General features: G+C 43.3%; 1 protein-coding gene across 7 annotated transcripts in view; it reads right to left on the bottom strand.

Moving 5' to 3' along the window:
- Nucleotides 1-21873, bottom strand: part of ppp1r9a (protein phosphatase 1, regulatory subunit 9A) — a 129012-nt gene that overhangs the window by 21390 nt on the left and 85749 nt on the right. For all 7 annotated transcript variants that reach the window (XM_045709835.2, XM_045709837.2, XM_045709836.2 and 4 more), the window contains exons 7-11: nt 14260-14442; nt 12677-12730; nt 11532-11761; nt 8398-8494; nt 3090-3201 (exon numbers count right to left, since the gene is read on the bottom strand). In XM_045709835.2, the coding sequence (XP_045565791.2) occupies nt 3090-3201; nt 8398-8494; nt 11532-11761; nt 12677-12730; nt 14260-14442 (676 nt within the window). The remainder of the gene's footprint in view (nt 1-3089; nt 3202-8397; nt 8495-11531; nt 11762-12676; nt 12731-14259; nt 14443-21873) is intronic.

Consider the following 21873-nt stretch of genomic DNA (forward strand, 5'->3'; position numbering starts at 1 on the left):
CTCTCTTTCTGTCTTTCTCTCGGAGGACCTGAGCCCTAGGACCATGCCTCAGGACTACCTGGTATGATGACTCCTTGCTGTCCCCAGTCCACCTGGCCGTGCTGCTGCTCCAGTTTCAACTGTTCTGCCTGCGGCTATGGAACCCTGACCTGTTCACCGGACGTGCTTGTTGCACCCTCGACAACTACTATGATTATTATTATTTGACCATGCTGGTCATTTATGAACATTTTAACATTTTAACATTTTGACCATGTTCTGTTATAATATCCACCCTGCACAGCCAGAAGAGGACTGGCCACCCCTCATAGCCTGGTTCCTCTCTAGGTTTCTTCCTAGGTTTTTGGCCTTTCTAGGGAGTTTTTCCTAGGGAGTTTTTCCTAGCCACCGTGCTTCTTTCACATGCTTTGCTTGCTGTTTGGGGTTTTAGGCTGGGTTTCTGTACAGCACTTTGAGAATATCAGCTGATGTACGAAGGGCTATATAAAAAAATAAATTTGATTTGATTTGATAAATTTGCTACCATGTGGGCATTGCTGCGCTTATAGCCTTCTACCATGTGGGCATTGCTGCGCTTATAGCCTGCTACCATCTGGGCATTGCTGCGCTTATAGCCTGCTACCATGTGGGCATTGCTGCGCTTATAGCCTGCTACCATGTGGGCATTGCTGCGCTTATAGCCTGATACCATGTGGGCATTGCTGCGCTTATATGTCTTCACTATTATTCTACAATGTAGAAAATAGTCAAAATAAAGAAAAACCCTTGAATGAGTAGGTGTTCTAAAACTTTTGACTGGTACTGTAGGATGTAGAGGTATATAGATATAGAGGTATATAGATATAGATGTAGAGAGGTAAATTATACAGATATAGATGTAGAGGTAAATGACATATATAGATGTAAAGAGGTAAATTATTTAGATATAGATGTAGAGAGGTAAATTATATAGATATAGATGTAGAGAGGTAAATTATACAGATATAGATGTAGAGGTAAATGACAGATATAGATGTAAAGAGGTAAATTATTTAGATATAGATGTAGAGAGGTAAATTATATAGATATAGACGTAGAGAGGTAAATTAATAGATGTAGAGGTAAATGATATACGTAGATGAGAGAGGTAAATAACATAGATACACACTGCGTGCACAATTGTTAGGCAAATTGTATTCCTCGGGATTCATTTTATTGTTGAACAAACACAATGCTCTCAGTCAATCCAAAATGTTATTGAACCTCAAACCTGAATATTTAACAAAGGAAAAGTGAGTTTTGTCTTTCTCAGGGAAATATATAAGTGTGCACAATTATTAGGCAACTATTAGTGTGCACAATTATTAGGCAACTAAATTACAAAAATTATTTCTCTCAACTCACTTGTTGATTCTCAATTTTTAGAGTAAGTGTAACAGATAAGTAACACAAAATGACAATTATATAACATTTTTGGCCAATCAAAAATATTCAGTGACCAATATAGCCACCCTTATTTTCAAGAACTGCCATGAGCCTTCCATCCATGGAGTCTGTCAGTTTCTTAATCTGTTCACGATCAATTTTCGCTGAAGCAGCAACCACAGCCTCCCAAATGCTGTTCAAAAAGGTGTATTGTCTTCCCTCACTGTAAATCTCACGTTTGAGAAGGGCTCACAAGTTCTCAATAGGATTTAAGTCAGGTGAGGAAGGGGGCCAGGTCGTTATTCAGGCATCTTTGAGGCCCTTGCTGGCTAGCCAAGCAGTGGAGTACTTGGATGCATGTGATGGAGCATTGTCCTGCATAAAGATCATGGCCTTCTAGAATGCTGAGGACTTCTTCCTGTACCACTGTTTAACGAAAGAATCTTCCAGAAACTGGCAGTAGGTTTGGGAGTTGAGTTTCAGTCCATCTTCAACCCGAAAAGGTCCAACTACCTCATCCTCAATGATAGCAGCCCATACCAGTACCCCCTCCTTCACCTTGCTGGCACCTGACTCAAAGTGGTGCCCTGTGTCCATTACTGATCCAGCCACGGGCCCATCCATTTGGTCCATCAAGAGTCACTTTCATTTCATCTGTCCATACCGAAAAATCTGTCTTCAGGTATTTCTTTGCCCAATCTTGATGCTTCAACTTGTGAATCTTATTCAGTGGTGGTCTTGTTTCAGTCTTCTTGACTTTGGCCATGTCTCTGAGCACTTGACACCTTGTACTTCTGAACACTCCAGGTATGTTGCAGTTCTGGAATACGGTGGCACTGGAGGATAATGGGTTCCTGGTAGTTTGACGTTTAATTCTTCTCAAGTCTTTTGCAGTTCATTTGCGCCTTTTCTTCCCCATGCGTTTTTTGCGCCCCAGTTGACTATTCACAACAAAATGTTTGATTGTCCGGTGGTCACGCCTCAATAGTTTAGCTATTTAAAGAGTGTTGCATCCGTCTGAAAGGCATTTTACATTTTTGGCTTTTCAGTGTCAGTTAAATCTCTTTTTTGGCCCATTTTACCTGAGGTAATGAGGCTGCCTAATAATTATGCACACCTTGATATAAGGTGTTATTCACTTTCGCCACACCCTCCCTCATTACACCTGAAAATGATTAAATCCAATAAGCGTTCAAGTTTATATGGTTTGGAGTTTGAAAATGTGAATAGAAATAATGATAAGATCAGAATACTCACTTGCCTAATAATTGTGCACACAGTGTAGATGTAGAGAGTTAAATAGCATAGATATAGATGTAGAGAGGTAAATATCATAGATGTAGATGTAGAGAGGTAAATTATATAGATATAGATAGAGAGGAAAATTATATCGATATAGACGTAGAGGTAAATGATATAGATATAGATGTAGAGTGATAGGTAAATGAAGTCGACTTGAGTCTTTTAAGCTCAATGGGAAGTGGGGGATGAGAATGAATGGATGACTAGTCACAGGGTCCCTGTTGTGACTCACCCTGTTGTGACTCACTACAGAATCATCTGAATATGACCAGTAATGTGTATTATATTACCACAGTGTGGGGTATAATTGCCTGGGTAGGGAGATAATAGTAGTAGAGTGTAAGCATCGTATTTCTGTATCTCCCTATCTCCCCGAGACTCACCTCTGGCAGGACCGGCCTTCCCAGGACTCCGTTGGGCACTGTTGTTGTTGTTGTTCACCTGGATGCCATTTTGTTTCATCAGTTGCATCAGCTCAAACTCCAGGGCTGCAATCTGTGAAGAAACCGTTTCGAGTTTCAGTGTAAGTGACCCATGCAGGGTGACTCCCTCCACTGGTAACACCATGTACCAGCAGGGACAGTGTTTTGACCCACAGCCGTTCCATGTCTTTGATCTACTTCAGAGCTAGCGTACCTGATAAGATGGAGCTGGTAGATCAGTTTCTTGCTCCTGAGAAACTTTGCAGTATTTTTTTTTGTGTGTATTATTTCTCACATTATAATTCCATTATTTTACTTTTAGGTTTGTATTGTTGTGTATTGTTAGATATTACTGCACTGTTGGAGCTAGGAACAGAAGCATTTCGCTACACCTGCAATAACATCTGCTAAATACAGTTGAGGTCGGAAGTTTACATACACTTAGGTTGGAGTCATTAAAATGTGTTTTTCAACCACTCCACAAATTTCTTGTTAACAAACTATAGTTCTGGCAAGTCGGTTAGGACATCTACTTTGTACATGACACAAGTCATTTTTCCAACAATTGTTTACAGACAGATTATTTCACTTATAATTCACTGTATCACAATTCCAGTGGGTCAGAAGTTTACGTACACTAAGTTGACTGTGCCTTTAAACAGCTTGGAAAATTCACTGAAAATTATGTCATGGCTTTAGAAGCTTTTGATAGGCTAATTGACATCATTTGAGTCAACTGAAGGTGCACCTGTGGATGTATTTCGAGGCCTACCTTTAAACTCAGTGCCTCTTTGCTTGACATCATGGGAAATCAGGCAAGACCTCAGAAAGAAATTGTAGACCTCCACAAGTCTGATTCATACTTGGGAGCAATTTCCAAATGCCTGAAGGTACCACGTTCATCTATACAAACAATAGTAAGCAAGTATAAACACCATGGGACCACGCAGTCGTCATACTGCTCAGGAAGGAGACGCGTTCTGCCTCCTAGAGATGAACGTACTTTGGTGCGAAAAGTGAAAATCAATCCCAGAACAAAAGCAAAAGACCTTGTGAAGATGCTGGAGGAAACAGGTACAAAAGTGTCTATATCCAAAGTAAAACGAGTCCTATATCGACATAACCTGAAAGGCCGCTCAGCAAAGAAGAAGCCACTGCTCCAAAACCGCCATAAAAAAGCCAGACTACGGTTTGCAACTGCAAATGGGGACAAATATCGCACTTTTTGGAGAAATGTCCTCAGGTCTGATGAAACAAAAATAGAACTGTTTGGCCATAATGACCATCGTTATGTTTGGAGGAAAAAGGGGGAGGCTTGCAAGCCGAAGAACACCAACCGTGAAGCACGGGGGTGGCAGCATCATGTTGTGGGGGTGCTTTGCTGCAGGAGTGACTGGTGCACTTCACAAAACAGATGGCATCATGAGGGAGGAAAATTATGTGGATATATTGAAGCAACATCTCAAGACATCAGTCAGGAAGTTAAAGCTTGGTCGCAAATGGGTCTTCCAAATGGACTATGACCCCACGCATGCTTCCAAAGTTGTGGCAAAATAGCTTAAGGACAACAAAGTCAAGGTATTGTAGTGGCCATCACAAAGCCCTGACCTCAATCCTATAGAAAATTTGTGGGCAGAACTGAAAAAGTGTGTGCGAGCAAGGAGGCCTACAAACCTGACTCAGTTACACCAGCTCTGTCAGGAGGAATGAGCCAAATTTCACCCAACTTGTTGTGGGAAGCTTGTGGAAGGCTAACTTTGACCCAAGTTAAACAATTTAAAGGCAATGCTACCAAATACTAATTGAGTGTATGTAAACTTCTCACCCACTGGGAATGTGACGAAAGAAATAAAAGCAGAAATAAATCATTCTCTCTACTATTATTCTGACATTTAACATTCTTAAAATAAAGTGGGGATCCTAACTGACCTAAGACAGGGAAGTTTTACTAGGATTAAATGTCAGGAATTCTGAAAAACGGAGTTTAAATGTATTTGGCTAAAGTGTATGTAAACTTCCAAATTCAACTGTATTTGTATTTGTATGCGACCAATACACATTGATTTGATTCTAATTGTCAACTAATCATAAAGCCCTGGACTAGGTAAATCAGGGGAGCTAGTTAAGAGCTACAACAAAATTGTGAAACATCTGGGGGGTCCGCAAGGTGAGGTTTGAAGACCACTGTGCTAATCAAACCAGTGTCGTAATCAAAGGAATGTGCTTATGTTTAGTGGGCTGGTATGTTATGTTTAGTGGGCTGGTATGTTATGTTCAGTGGGCTGGTATGTTATGTTTAGTGGGCTGGTATGTTATGTTCAGTGGGCTGGTATGTTATGTTTAGTGGGCTGGTATGTTATGTTTAGTGGGCTGGTATGTTATGTTGCGTGGGCTGGTATGTTATGTTTAGTGGGCTGGTATGTTATGTTCAGTGGGCTGGTATGTTATGTTGCGTGGGCTGGTATGTTATGTTCAGTGGGCTGGTATGTTATGTTTAGTGGGCTGGTATGTTATGTTTAGTGGGCTGGTATGTTATGTTCAGTGGGCTGGTATGTTATGTTTAGTGGGCTGGTATGTTATGTTTAGTGGGCTGGTATGTTATGTTGCGTGGGCTGGTATGTTATGTTTAGTGGGCTGGTATGTTATGTTGCGTGGGCTGGTATGTTATGTTCAGTGGGCTGGTATGTTATGTTCAGTGGGCTGGTATGTTATGTTTAGTGGGCTGGTATGTTATGTTCAGTGGGCTGGTATGTTATGTTTAGTGGGCTGGTATGTTATGTTCAGTGGGCTGGTATGTTATGTTTAGTGGGCTGGTATGTTATGTTCAGTGGGCTGGTATGTTATGTTTAGTGGGCTGATATGTTATGTTTAGTGGGCTGGTATGTTATGTTTAGTGGGCTGGTATGTTATGTTTAGTGGGCTGGTATGTTATGTTTAGTGGGCTGGTATGTTATGTTCAGTGGGCTGGTATGTTATGTTTAGTGGGCTGGTATGTTATGTTTAGTGGGCTGGTATGTTATGTTCAGTGGGCTGGTATGTTATGTTTAGTGGGCTGGTATGTTATGTTCAGTGGGCTGGTATGTTATGTTCAGTGGGCTGGTATGTTATGTTCAGTGGGCTGGTATGTTATGTTCAGTGGGCTGGTATGTTATGTTCAGTGGGCTGGTATGTTATGTTTAGTGGGCTGATATGTTATGTTTAGTGGGCTGGTATGTTATGTTCAGTGGGCTGGTATGTTATATTCAGTGGGCTGGTATGTTATGTTCAGTGGGCTGGTATGTTATGTTTAGTGGGCTGATATGTTATGTTTAGTGGGCTGGTATGTTATGTTCAGTGGGCTGGTATGTTATGTTCAGTGGGCTGGTATGTTATGTTTAGTGGGCTGGTATGTTATGTTCAGTGGGCTGGTATGTTATGTTCAGTGGGCTGGTATGTTATGTTCAGTGGGCTGGTATGTTATGTTGCGTGGGCTGGTATGTTATGTTCAGTGGGCTGGTATGTTATGTTCAGTGGGCTGGTATGTTATGTTCAGTGGGCTGGTATGTTATGTTTAGTGGGCTGGTATGTTATGTTTAGTGGGCTGGTATGTTATGTTCAGTGGGCTGGTATGTTATGTTCAGTGGGCTGGTATGTTATGTTCAGTGGGCTGGTATGTTATGTTTAGTGGGCTGGTATGTTATGTTTAGTGGGCTGGTATGTTATGTTTAGTGGGCTGGTATGTTATGTTTAGTGGGCTGGTATGTTATGTTCAGTGGGCTGGTATGTTATGTTCAGTGGGCTGGTATGTTATGTTCAGTGGGCTGGTATGTTATGTTCAGTGGGCTGGTATGTTATGTTTAGTGGGCTGGTATGTTATGTTTAGTGGGCTGGTATGTTATGTTTAGTGGGCTGGTATGTTATGTTCAGTGGGCTGGTATGTTATGTTCAGTGGGCTGGTATGTTATGTTCAGTGGGCTGGTATGTTATGTTCAGTGGGCTGGTATGTTATGTTTAGTGGGCTGGTATGTTATGTTTAGTGGGCTGATATGTTATGTTTAGTGGGCTGGTATGTTATGTTTAGTGGGCTGGTATGTTATGTTTAGTGGGCTGGTATGTTATGTTTAGTGGGCTGGTATGTTATGTTCAGTGGGCTGGTATGTTATGTTTAGTGGGCTGGTATGTTATGTTTAGTGGGCTGGTATGTTATGTTCAGTGGGCTGGTATGTTATGTTTAGTGGGCTGGTATGTTATGTTCAGTGGGCTGGTATGTTATGTTCAGTGGGCTGGTATGTTATGTTCAGTGGGCTGGTATGTTATGTTCAGTGGGCTGGTATGTTATGTTCAGTGGGCTGGTATGTTATGTTTAGTGGGCTGATATGTTATGTTTAGTGGGCTGGTATGTTATGTTCAGTGGGCTGGTATGTTATATTCAGTGGGCTGGTATGTTATGTTCAGTGGGCTGGTATGTTATGTTTAGTGGGCTGATATGTTATGTTTAGTGGGCTGGTATGTTATGTTCAGTGGGCTGGTATGTTATGTTCAGTGGGCTGGTATGTTATGTTTAGTGGGCTGGTATGTTATGTTCAGTGGGCTGGTATGTTATGTTCAGTGGGCTGGTATGTTATGTTCAGTGGGCTGGTATGTTATGTTGCGTGGGCTGGTATGTTATGTTCAGTGGGCTGGTATGTTATGTTCAGTGGGCTGGTATGTTATGTTCAGTGGGCTGGTATGTTATGTTTAGTGGGCTGGTATGTTATGTTTAGTGGGCTGGTATGTTATGTTCAGTGGGCTGGTATGTTATGTTCAGTGGGCTGGTATGTTATGTTCAGTGGGCTGGTATGTTATGTTTAGTGGGCTGGTATGTTATGTTTAGTGGGCTGGTATGTTATGTTTAGTGGGCTGGTATGTTATGTTTAGTGGGCTGGTATGTTATGTTCAGTGGGCTGGTATGTTATGTTCAGTGGGCTGGTATGTTATGTTCAGTGGGAATTAGGGGTTTATCTTGTACTTATACAGATACATAATGTACATTTGTATAGTTACCGGTATAAACATATCACACAGCCATAAGCATGTCAATTACTCTGATCTTTGGTTGTGGGTTTATGCTCCGGATTGTAGTTTCCCTAGGTACAGATCTAGGATCAGCTTCCCCTCCCCCAATCCTAACCCTAACCATTAATGGGGAAGATGCTAAACTGACCCAAGATCAATTTCACTCTACACCTGGATGTGCTCAGCAGCATTGATTAGATGACCATAGAGGAAGGCCATTGTGAGAGCATATTACCCTGACTTGCAGTCCCTGGATCTCTTCCAGGTGGGACTTCTCTGCATCCTCCAGCCTCTTCCTCTCTTCATCCTCCTTCTGGACAAACTCCACCTCCCTGGAAGAAACAGAGAGAGGGGAGAGAAGGGTACGTCGGTGGCCTTCTGACAGGGGTGATGACAGGGAGAGTGTTTGGTGTGAGGACAGGGGTGAAGACAGGGACAGAAGTGTTAGGTGGTTGGGGAGCCGGGACTGCTCTTCTCACAGGGGTGAAGACAGGGACGGAGTGTTAGGTGTTGGGGGAGCTGGGACCGTTCCTCTCACAGGGGTGAGGACAGGGACAGAAGTGTTAGGTGGTTGGGGAGCTGGGACCGCTCCTCTCACAGGGGTGAAGACAGGGACAGAAGTGTTAGGTGGTTGGGGAGCTGGGACCGCTCCTCTCACAGGGGTGAAGACAGGGACAGAAGTGTTAGGTGTTGGGGGAGCTGGGACCGCTCCTCTCACAGGGGTGAGGACAGGGACGGAGTGTTAGGTGTTGGGGGAGCTGGGACCGCTCCTCTCACAGGGGTGAAGACAGGGACGGAGTGTTAGGTGGTTGGGGAGCTGGGACCGCTCCTCTCACAGGGGTGAAGACAGGGACGGAGTGTTAGGTGTTGGGGGAGCTGGGACCGCTCCTCTCACAGGGGTGAGGACAGGGACGGAGTGTTAGGTGGTTGGGGAGCTGGGACCGTTCCTCTCACAGGGGTGAGGACAGGGACGGAGTGTTAGGTGTTGGGGGAGCTGGGACCGCTCCTCTTACAGGGGTGAAGACAGGGACGGAGTGTTAGGTGGTTGGGGAGCTGGGACCGCTCCTCTCACAGGGGTGAGGACAGGGACGGAGTGTTAGGTGGTTTGGGAGCTGGGACCGTTCCTCTCACAGGGGTGAGGACAGGGACGGAGTGTTAGGTGGTTGGGGAGCTGGGACCGCTCCTCTCACAGGGGTGAGGACAGGGACGGAGTGTTAGGTGGTTGGGGGAGCTGGGACCGCTCCTCTCACAGGGGTGAGGACAGGGACGGAGTGTTAGGTGGTTGGGGGAGCTGGGACCGCTCATCTCACAGGGGTGAGGACAGGAATGTGTGAATATGACGAGATATGTAGAGCTCCTCTCTGTGTTGTCTCCTTTAACAGGAGTGTAGAAGGTAAAGGGTATAGTGTGTGTGTGTGTGTGTGTGTGTGTGTGTGTGTGTGTGTGTGTGTGTGTGTGTGTGTGTGTGTGTGTGTGTGGGTGTGGTGTGTGTGTGTGTGTGTGTGTGTGTGTGTGGTAAAAGGAGACTATCCCAGGGAGGCTAGGAGCTCAGTGAAGTAAAGACAGAGTGACAGCCTGACAGTCCTGCCTCTGTCTTACAGCAGGGCTGAAGGACACAGGGCTCCCTTGCACGCACACTCAGACAGACAAACAACCATAACAAACCCAACATAGACAGACAGACACACAGCCATTGGCTCTTGAGACATTTGCAATTCCTTGTGCTCACTACATCCGCTTGGTGAAATGATCTGCCTGTCTTATTCTGGCCTGTTCAACATTGCTGCTGCTAAAATGGAGGGAGAGTTTGTTTCCGCAGTTAGCAGCAATGTTGCCTCAAGGACAAAGGCAGTTAAAGGCAGTCAGAGCGGAGAGTGGCAAAGCGCTTCTGATGGGAATGACCATAGAGATCAACTCACTACTCTGAGAGAGAGGCTGCGGTGTGGAGCAGAGCTGCATAGGAAGTCAACACAGCTCTCTCTCTCTCTCTCTCTCTCTCTACAGACATGCTTCAACTAAGTGCCACTTGGTTAAAATGTCCTTCAGATTAATGGGTGGAATCTGTTTGTGAAAAGGTTTGATACATATACTGTAGGAAAATAACAGGGTTTGAATAACAGATGTATATTACCTAACATAAGCTGTCATTTGCAATGGCCTCTAAATTTGGATTTGAATCTTAAATAACATAGCTACGATAAGATGTTGTTCACATAAACTGAAGTGGACTGAATAATGTTGCAGTTGTTCAGGTTTTCAGTCATTTAAAAAATATATATATATTTAACTAGGTAGGTCAGTTAAGAACAAATTATTATTTTCAATGACGGCTACCCCGGCCAAACCCTAACGATGCTGGTCCATTTGTGCGCTGCTCTATGGGACTCCCAATCACGGCCGGTTGTGATACAGCCTGGAATCGAACCAGGGTCTGTAGTGACACCTCTAGCACTGAGATGCAGTGCCTTAGACCGCTGCGCCACTCAGGAGCCCATTTTCCTCTAATGGCAACAGATAACACGGACACATCTGGAGTGTGTGGCTAGTTACTGACTAGACCAGAGCAACAGATCTGGAGTGTGTGGCTAGTTACTGACTAGACCAGCGCAACACATCTGGAGTGTGTGGCTAGTTACTGACTAGACCAGCGCAACAGATCTGGAGTGTGTGGCTAGTTACTGACTAGACCAGAGCAACAGATCTGAAATGTGTGGCTAGTTACTGACTAGACCAGAGCAACAGATCTGGAGTGTGTGGCTAGTTACTGACTAGACCAGAGCAACAGATCTGGAGTGTGTGGCTAGTTACTGACTAGACCAGACCAACAGATCTGGAGTGTGTGGCTAGTTACTGACCAGTTACTGACCAGAGCAACAGATCTGGAGTGTGTGGCTAGTTACTGACTATATCAGAGCAACAGATTACCTATTTAATCCTATTAACTGGTTACTGTAGTTCCAGTCTGCCTAGCTAATTGGCCCAAAGCAACATTCCAAGTGTGCTACAGTATAATACAAAGTACAGTAAATCACAAAAGTACATGTTGATGTTGGTATTGGTCTGTAGTCAGTTAAAAGATGCCAAAGGAACAAGAAAGAGTTGTTTGACAAAGTGCTGGGCAACAGTATTAGTGATATTAGTGCGAGGAAAATACATTTATAGTTCTGTATGGACGTGAATGGCGGGAATGAGTAACTCCCTGAGCGGGGATAGAACCTGGGTCGCCTGACCCCAAGACAAACGCACTACCCTAAGTTAGATATTTCACTTGTGAGAGTTCGTAACAGCCTTACCAAGCCTAGGAATGATACAGTATATTGAACCAGTATGTTGTTACATTTAGACTAGTTTAGCAACAGACTGACTCACTTCTGCTGGAAATCTTTGATGAGTTTCTTGGCCTTGTTGTACTTCTTCTCTAGGGTGGTGTACTGGCACTGGGCCTCCTTCAGGTGCTCGTTGACCGTGTGGCACAGGGTCTGAGCCTCGATCCAGTAACTCTCCAGCTTCAGCATCCTCTCCTTGTTCTCCTCCATGCTGGCCTTCAGCTGGCTCTTCTCCTTCTCCCAGCGCGCCTTCTCCCTGTCCACCGCTGCTAGCTGGGGTAGACAAACACACAGACATTCAGATACTGAACACAAATAAACACATTAGCATGGCAACACACACACACACACAATCACAGACACAATCACAGACACACACACGCATGCACGCACTATGGTATGAGACAATGCTATGGGATGAACACCTTAACTTACGGGTCACAATCCAGCCTTCACAACAAATAGAAACTCCAGCATATCATGCAACAAGCCCTTCAATGAGTTTAGTATATCAGCACAACCTTCTTCCAAATGTTGTTATTGTATTGCATCCTTCTACTCCTCGTCAGGGCAAACTTCTGAAGCAACAGTCTCCCAACAACCACCAGATCAGCTCATGCTCAGAGAATTACACCAACAAGCTTATCTTTCAGTGTCACTAAATCCAGTCATTCAATTGAGTTAATAATCTACGGAGCTTTTAGATCACTTCCTGCAGTTTGATCTAAACTGTCCTCATAGGGCGGCACACAATTGGCCCAGCACCATCCGGGTTAGGGGAGGGTTTGTCCGGGGTAGACCGTCATTGTAAAATAAGAATTTGTTCTTAACTGACTTGCCTAGTTAAATAAAAAAAACATTATCAGGATGCAGGGGATGATAAACCAGACACTTTTAAAAAGCTCTTGTGTCTGTGCCTGCTTGCCTGTCACTCTCACTTAAACATTGGCTCACTCACCGCCCAGACACGCGTGACACGAAACTGCAAGAGAGGCAGTGGAGCTAAACTTCTGAAATACACATGCAATTGCCTTAAATATTCAGAAATAACTTGAAATAGAAACTATTTTCCACTGCACTGTCCAATGATGTCCTTTTTCCAAACATATGTCTATTCCTCATGCTTTTATTGTACTTTGTAAACATTTTTTAGACCATTCTTAGAGATGATAGTAGCGGAGCTCTTACCTTGTTTTTGAGCTTCTGTATCTCTGCCTCGGTGACAGTGTGTTTGATCTGCAGCTGAGGGAGTAGAAAGGGAAGAGGTCTATCTGATGATCAAACACTTGGCTAAGCAGTCTCTGTGCTGGACAAGCCTCATGCAGAGAGACACACACACACAGACACACACACACACACACACACACACACACACACACACACACACACACACACACACACACACACACACACACACACACACACACACACACACACACACACACACAGCACTACGAAGAGCCACATCTCATGCATGACAGCACTCTCTACCACTGAAACGGAGAGACTCACAGAACAGGACGTGAAGAGAGAGAGAAAGAGAAATGCAGAAAGAAGAGAAGGAGGCAATAGGCAGAGAGAGAAAAGTGGAGATTGAATGACAGAAAGAGAAAGAGAGAGAGGAAGGACACAGTAGAATGAGAGAAGTGGAGAGAAAGAGGCAGTAAAGGAAAGTGAAGAGAGAAAAAGAAAGAGAAAGAAAGAGAGAAAGAGAAAGAAAGAGAGAGAAAGAAAGAGAGAGAAAGAGAGAACGAGAGAGAGAAAAAGAGAGAGAAAGAGAGAGAAAGAGAGAGAGAAAGAGAGAGAGTCCCAGAGAGAGAGAAAGAGGAAGAGAGAGTCCCAGAGAAAGAGAGAGAGAAAGGGGTTGGGTTAGCAGCGCACTACATTGCTGCCTGCCATAAGATGAGGGACAGTGTCTGACAGACCAATCAACCTGCACATGTCCTCTACAGTATGCTTATTGTTATTTTTCAATGTATGGTTATTTTGACCCTTGGTTATTGTTGTTACTGTTGTCCCGTTGACAATTTTGATTCTCATTTTCATTTTTATATTGTAAATATCCAAAATAAGCTTTGGCAGTATGTACATTGTTACGTCATGCCAATAAAGCAAAATGAATTGAATTGAAAGGGGGCGAGAATGGGGGAGAGAGAAAGAGAGAGAGAGGGAGAGAGAAAGGGGGAAAGAATGAGTCCCAGAGAGAAAAGAGAGAGAAAGAGAGAGGAAGAGAAAGAGAGAGAGAAAGGAGGGAGAAAAAGACAGCGAGAATGAGAGAGAGGAAGGGGGGGGGGGGGGAGAGTCCCAGAGAGAGAGTTCAGAGGTTTTGGGACAGTAGAGATTGCATGATTTCTCACTAAATATCCAGAACACCGCAGTGCAGCTCGAGCAATTTGTTAAGTGTGTCACGCAAGTGTGGCGTGAGGGACAAAATGTCCTGCTGCCAGCAGTGGTAGTAAGGCTTTTTAATCAATATTACTTGCAGGCTGGCTACTTTAAAAAGGAAAAAAATATACATCAAATCAAAAGGGTTCTAGAAGAAAGTAACGGCCAAATACTTTATTTCAGTCATTTGCTACTCTTTGACTTCGTTCCAATCAGGAACAAGAAAGAGTTGTTTGACAAAGTGCTGGGCAACAGTATTAGTGATATTAAGGCGAGGAAAATACATTTATAGTAAGACCTTTTTTTTGGGACCTTCTGTCTTTTTTTAGAGTGGTGAAAGGAAAGAAGTAGAGGAAAAGAGACAAGGAAAGAGGAAGTGAAGTGACCTCTCTGAACTTCTGGTAGAGTTTGGTGGCATCCAACTCTGAGGGGGAAATGATGTCATCCGCTTCTGGCAAATCGAACACCTCAATGCTCTTCTCGCCGTCGCCCTTCCCGTCTCTGGCCCTGTCCACAGCTGGTCCTGCCTCCTCCTCCTCCTCCTCCTCATCAGTGGCGTACTCCCCTGTCTGAAGCCACACACACACACACACACACATAACATGAGAATACATTTCCGTCTACATAATTTGTCATACATATACATTTCACAGAGAACAACACAAGCTCCTAATCATCAAACGTTTACATCATCTTTTTAGTTTGTTTGACTTAGTCTAACTTTCATTGAGTCATCTCTTCCTATTTTAGGAAACGTTGCCTGCTACTCCAATGTTTTCCAGACGACTCATCCTGTATTTAATTCCGCTGCTCTATTGGCTGCACCATGCATCAGTCTGAACCTAACATCCTAGAAGTCGTTTGTGCTAATGTTAAAATTACATTAATCAAAGATTTGTGTAGGCCAGTTCTGGTTTCTGGGACCAATCAGAACGATTTGCATTCGCAAAGTCATCTGTGAGGAGATCAAATCAACTCATGGTGGAGAAGAAAGGTTAGTGGGCGTGGCGTTTGGCCGGCGCTCTGTGGATGAGTAGCCAGGCAACTCGAATGTTGATAATGAAAACAGTTAATCATGTTTACGGTGAGGACAACAAATACACCAGCTTAAGCTTTCTCTCAGACAAGTTTGAGAGAGAGACCAGTTGTCATGTCTGGGTATAGAATAACAGGGGCCCTGTCAAAGTGAGCTGGGGGCTGAGGTGAGGTGAGGAAGGAGATGATTGATGGATGGGAATGGAGGATGGGGGGTTGAGGAGAGGGTCAGGGTCAGGGTTAGGGTTAGGTCATTGCATCCTGTGATGACCCACAGTATGTAAAACCCTTTCAGATGAGTGGTGCTTTATGAGAGCAATCCATCACCATCATCACGACTAGGGCTGTGGCGGGCACAAAATTCCGTCAGCTGGTCTCACCCTAATTGACCGTTAATTAACAAACACATTTAGCATCTCCTGGCTTCCACACATTTTAAAAAGTCTAATAAATCCATGTAATATAGCCTACAACTTCACAATAAATCCATTATTTAATTTAGACAGGTCTAAAGAAGCATGATATGAAGAAAATGTAGTCTATTTCAGAAGAACAGAATAGCATACTCTGAGTTGTCCTTATGTTAGGTCCTGATCTGGCTATGCCAAATGGCTGTCGGCTACACTAGTTCATTTAGCAGACAAGATTTGCTTAGAATTCCGTGGCATTATTTTATAGTATGAAGAATACAATTGAACAAAGCTGAATAAAATAGAAAGGATACTTTCTCCACACGATTTGAGGGTGTGCGCACATGCGACTATTGTGTTGAGCGTTTAACAAAGAAACAGGTCCTCCTATATATTTAATTTAGAGTTATTAATGTAACTTTAGTTGTCCTACAAACACTGGGCTTTATGTTTAGATTTTTAATACATTGTAAGGCTGCATGATGAGACTGTAATGATGATTTGAAAAAAGTTGCTTGAAAGGCATGAGCTCACTCCAATAGTCTCTCATTCACAATTTGACAAGCACTTGATAATGCCACGAATTTCACGGCAGCATCCACTTTATGGCCGTAATGCACCCTAAAGCAAACATGCCTTTTGCGGCCCAGAGTGCTGCGTTGTGCTGCACAATCCTAAGCCTCTCTCAATCACATGACTCTTTCTCGGGTCTTTCTCACAGGCTACAAGTGAAGACAGTGTCACGTCCTGACCCTAGTAAGATGTCATTTTCTATAGTAGAGTAGGTCAGGGCGTGACAGGGGGTGTTTTGGGTGGTTTGTCTATGTTTTCTATTCCTATGTTTTGTTCTAGTATTCTATTTCTATGTTGGAGGTTTTTGGGATGATCTCCAATTAGAGGCAGCTGGTTCGCGTTGTCTCTAATTGGAGATCATATTTATGTTGGGTTTTTTTCTAGTGTGTTTGTGGGCAGTTGAATTCTGTTTAGTTGTGTTCTGTGTAGACTTCAGTACCTGACAGAACTGTTTGCTGTTCGTTTTCTCTTTGTTATTTTCTTTAGTGTTCTGAGTTTAAATAAACGTCATTATGAACACTCAACACGCTGCGCCTTGGTCCCCTCTATACGACAGCCGTTACAGACAGACACATCAGACACATCACAACTGCGCGTGTCCTTATCTAATTACGAGGTCCATATTGAAGATATTGGAAGAACTGTCCACATTTTCATCAGCCAACAAGATGAGTAGGCCTAACGAACAGCAAGCACTAGCCTATATCAATCTACTATCCCCCATAGTCAAAAGTCGCCCTATTCAATTCTGTGCGAGAAATACATATTCCAAACATAGTCTGGGACAGTTGTGGGATGCGATAGATCCCAAATTAATACAACCACTAGCTTTTTTATGCAATGTGGCTGACACAACAGATCAGAACATTTAGCTTAAAATGTTAATAAACTATTAGGCTATTTCTTCACATTATAAGCACAGCAATGCGCACATGGTAGCTGGCTATAAGCGTGAATGATCCATTAGCTTCACCACCATCATCACCCTGTCACTATCATCATCATCATCAGCCTGTGCAGTATGTGTGGTCAGTAGAATAGAGACAGCAGGGTTGATGATAGTATATGTTTCTCTTCCTGCTAGAGCTCTCTCTCTCTACAGCCTGGCAGCCTCTTACTAAACTGATCCAGACAGACAGAATGCATCCAAAATGACACACTATCCCCAATGGGTTCTGGTCTAAAGTAGTGCACTATGTAGAGAGCGGGGTGCCATTTGGGACACAGTCAGGATTATAAAGAGGAGTTCTGCACTGCTGCAGTTCACATCTGGTTGCAGAGAGCCAGGCAGGGACAGCAAGCCAGACTCAAGCCATGAGAAGGCACTACCCAGGATCGAATGACCCATCCTGGCATGGAGCCGGCCGGGCCCCTCTCTCTGGTCCTACTGCCAGAGACACTGGTGCTGGAGCTCACAGAGTTGTTGCAGGGCGAACATATCTCTCTCTCACTCTCTCACTCTCTCGCTCACACACAGACACACACATTCTCTCTCTCTCTCTCTCTCTCTCTCTCTCTCTCTCTCTCTCTCTCTCTCTCTCTCACACACACACACACACACACACACACACCACACACACACACACACACACACACACACACACACACACACACACACACACACACACACACACACACACACACACACACACACACACACACACACACACACACACACAAACAGCTTACGCTGACACATGATTTGAAACCTCTGGTACAGCGAAAGCTTTCAGCCCTGCTGCTTTTAACAACTACAAATATCTATTCACCCCATTCACACTGTTCATCCCATTCTCTATTAACAGGGCGAACAGAGTGAATAGGTTGAATAGAGAACGGGGTGAATAGGGTGAACGGCGCTGCTCAAATTCAAAAATGTTTAACATCTACATTAATGAATTGGCAAAAACATTAGAAGAATCTGCAGCACCTGGTCTCACCTTACACAACACTGAAATCAAGTGTCTGCTGTACACAGATGACCTGGTGCTGTGGTCTCCCACTAAGGAGTTACAGCAACACCTAGATCATTATTCACCCCATTCTCTATTAACCCCATCTAGTCACCCCATTCTCTAGTCACCCCATCTAGTCACCCCATTCTCTAGTCACTGCATCTAGTCACCCCATTCTCTATTCACCCCATTCTCTAGTCACCCCATCTAGTCATCCCATTCTCTATTCACCCCATCTAGTCACCCCATTCTCTATTAACCCCATCTAGTCATCCCATTCTCTATTCACCCCATCTAGTCACCCCATTCTCTAGTCACTGCATCTAGTCACCCCATTCTCTATTCACCCCATCTAGTCATCCCATTCTCTATTAACCCCATCTAGTCATCCCATTCTCTATTCACCCCATCTAGTCACCCCATTCTCTAGTCACCCCATCTAGTCACCCCATTCTCTATTCACCCCATCTAGTCACCCCATTCTCTATTAACCCCATCTAGTCATCCCATTCTCTAGTCACCCCATCTAGTCACCCCATTCTCTAGTCACCCCATCTAGTCACCCCATTCTCTATTAACCCCATCTAGTCACCCCATTCTCTAGTCACCCCATCTAGTCACCCCATTCTCTATTAACCCCATCTAGTCACCCCATTCTCTATTAACCCCATCTAGTCACCCCATCTAGTCACCCCATTCTCTATTCACCCCATTCTCTATTAACCCCATCTAGTCACCCCATTCTCTATTTACCCCATCTAGTCACCCCATTCTCTAGTCACCCCATCTAGTCACCCCATTCTCTATTCACCCCATCTAGTCACCCCATTCTCTATTCACCCCATCTAGTCACCCCATCTAGTCACCCCATTCTCTATTAACCCCATCTAGTCATCCCATTCTCTATTCACCCCATCTAGTCACCCCATTCTCTATTCACCCCATCTAGTCACCCCATTCTCTATTAACCCCATCTAGTCACCCCATTCTCTAGTCACCCCATCTAGTCACCCCATTCTCTATTCACCCCATCTAGTCACCCCATTCTCTATTCACCCCATCTAGTCACCCCATTCTCTAGTCACCCCATCTAGTCACCCCATTCTCTAGTCACCCCATCTAGTTACCCCATTCTCTATTAACCCCATCTAGTCACCCCATTCTCTAGTCACCCCATGTAGTCACCCCACTCTCTATTAACTCCACCTAGTCACCCCATTCTCTATTAACCCTATCTAGTCACCCCATTCTCTAGTCACCCCATCTAGTCACCCCATTCTCTATTAACCCCACCTAGTCACCCCATTCTCTAGTCACCCCATCTAGTCACCCCATTCTCTAGTCACCCCATTCTCTATTAACCCCACCTAGTCACCCCATTCTCTAGTCACCCCATTCTCTAGTCACCCCATCTAGTCACCCCATTCTCTAGTCACCCCATTCTCTATTAACCCCACCTAGTCACCCCATTCTCTAGGCACCCCATTCTCTATTAACCCCATCTAGTCACCCCATTCTCTAGTCACCCCATCTAGTCACCCCATCCTCTATTCACCCCATCTAGTCACCCCATTCTCTATTAACCCCATCTAGTCACCCCATTCTCTAGTCACCCCATTCTCTAGTCACCCCATTCTCTATTAACCCCACCTAGTCACCCCATTCTCTAGTCACCCCATTCTCTAGTCACCCCATCTAGTCACCCCATTCTCTATTCACCCCATTCTCTATTCACCCCATCTAGTCACCCCATTCTCTATTCACCCCATCTAGTCACCCCATTCTCTAGTCACCCATTCTCTAGTCACCCCATCTAGTCACCCCATTCTCTAGTCACCCCATCTAGTCACCCCATTCTCTATTCACCCCATTCACCCTGTTCACCCCATTTTCTATTCACCCTATTCAGGCCCTGGTCAAAAGTAGTGCACTATATAGGGAATAGGGTGCCACTTTGGGCACACATTAAGCCTTACAGCCTGACAGCACACAGTGTAATGGTGATGATTGAGCTACCATACATTAAGCCTTACAGCCTGACAGCACAAAGTGTAATGAGTTACCATTAATGAGTGTAATGACTTACCATTAATGAGCGTAATGACTTACCATTAATGAGTGTAATGACTTACCATGACTTACCATTAATGAGTGTAATGACTTACCATTAATGAGTGTAATGACTTACCATGACTTACCATTAATGAGTGTAATGACTTACCATTAATGAGTGTAATGACTTACCATTAATGAGTGTAATGACTTACCATTAATGGGTGTAATGACTTACCATTAATGAGTGTAATGAGTTACCATTAATGAGTGTAATGACTTACCATGAATGAGTGTAATGAGTTACCATTAATGAGCGTAATGACTTACCATTAATGAGTGTAATGACTTACCATTAATGAGCGTAATGACTTACCATTAATGAGTGTAATGTCTTACCATTAATGAGTGTAATGACTTACCATTAATGAGTGTAATGACTTACCATTAATGGGTGTAATGACTTACCATTAATGAGTATAATGACTTACCATTAATGAGTGTAATGAGTTACCATTAATGAGTGTAATGACTTACCATTAATGAGTGTAATGACTTACCATTAATGAGTGTAATGACTTACCATTAATGAGTGTAATGACTTACCATTAATGAGTGTAATGAGTTACCATTAATGAGTGTAATGAGTTACCATTAATGAGTGTAATGACTTACCATTAATGAGTGTAATGACTTACCATTAATGAGTGTAATGACTTACCATGACTTACCATTAATGAGTGTAATGACTTACCATTAATGAGTGTAATGACTTACCATTAATGAGTGTAATGAGTTACCATTAATGAGTGTAATGACTTACCATTAATGAGTGTAATGACTTACCATTAATGAGTGTAATGATTTACCATGACTTACCATTAATGAGTGTAATGACTTACCATTAATGAGTGTAATGACTTACCATTAATGAGTGTAATGATTTACCATGACTTACCATTAATGAGTGTAATGACTTACCATTAATGAGTGTAATGACTTACCATTAATGAGGTGTACCATGACTTACCATTAATGAGTGTAATGACTTACCATTAATGAGTGTAATGACTTACCATTAATGAGTGTAATGACTTACCATTAATGAGTGTAATGACTTACCATTAATGAGTGTAATGATTTACCATGACTTACCATTAATGAGTGTAATGAGTTACCATTAATGAGTGTAATGACTTACCATTAATGAGTGTAATGACTTACCATTAATGAGTGTAATGACTTACCATTAATGAGTGTAATGATTTACCATGACTTACCATTAATGAGTGTAATGAGTTACCATTAATGAGTGTAATGACTTACCATTAATGAGTGTAATGACTTACCATTACTAATCCTTTACTAGTACGTTTCACATTCCTACAGAATCCATACCTACACTAGGCAGTGAAAACGGTACTGGGGATCCACACTGAATTATAACTAGCAAAACATCCATTCCTTCACGCATAACCTACATGGTAAACAATTATGAATTATTTAGGATGATCTATGCTCTGCAATAAAATGAGAGCATTAATATTAATATCTCTATAAATATTAGATTAAGTTCCCACCACATGGCAAATGATTCATCCTAAACGCAGCATGGGACTGGTAATACCAGACAGCTGTGGAGATTTTGGTTTGGTTTGTTCCCAGGACACAAACAGACATGCCATACAACCCTCTGAGTCACAACAATCAATCCACCAATGAATGACAAACAGTGAAGGAAAAAAAAAAAAAATGTACCTTTGAAATCATCACAGAGACATACTGTACAGTACAGACATAGACATACCCGCATGCACCAGACCAGAGCCTATAGGCTATGTATCACTCTGCCCAGATACATGGTAATTAACCTGACGTCTCGTCTCTCTAAATGGGGATTTAATAAAGACCCTCAGCCTCGGTGCCATGGCAACACGCAACCCATTAAGGAAATGTCCCTTGTCTGATGCATGGA

This window comes from Salmo salar, chromosome 27 (genome assembly GCF_965601325.2).
Source record: "Salmo salar chromosome 27, fSalSal1, whole genome shotgun sequence".
Lineage (NCBI taxonomy): Eukaryota > Metazoa > Chordata > Actinopteri > Salmoniformes > Salmonidae > Salmo > Salmo salar.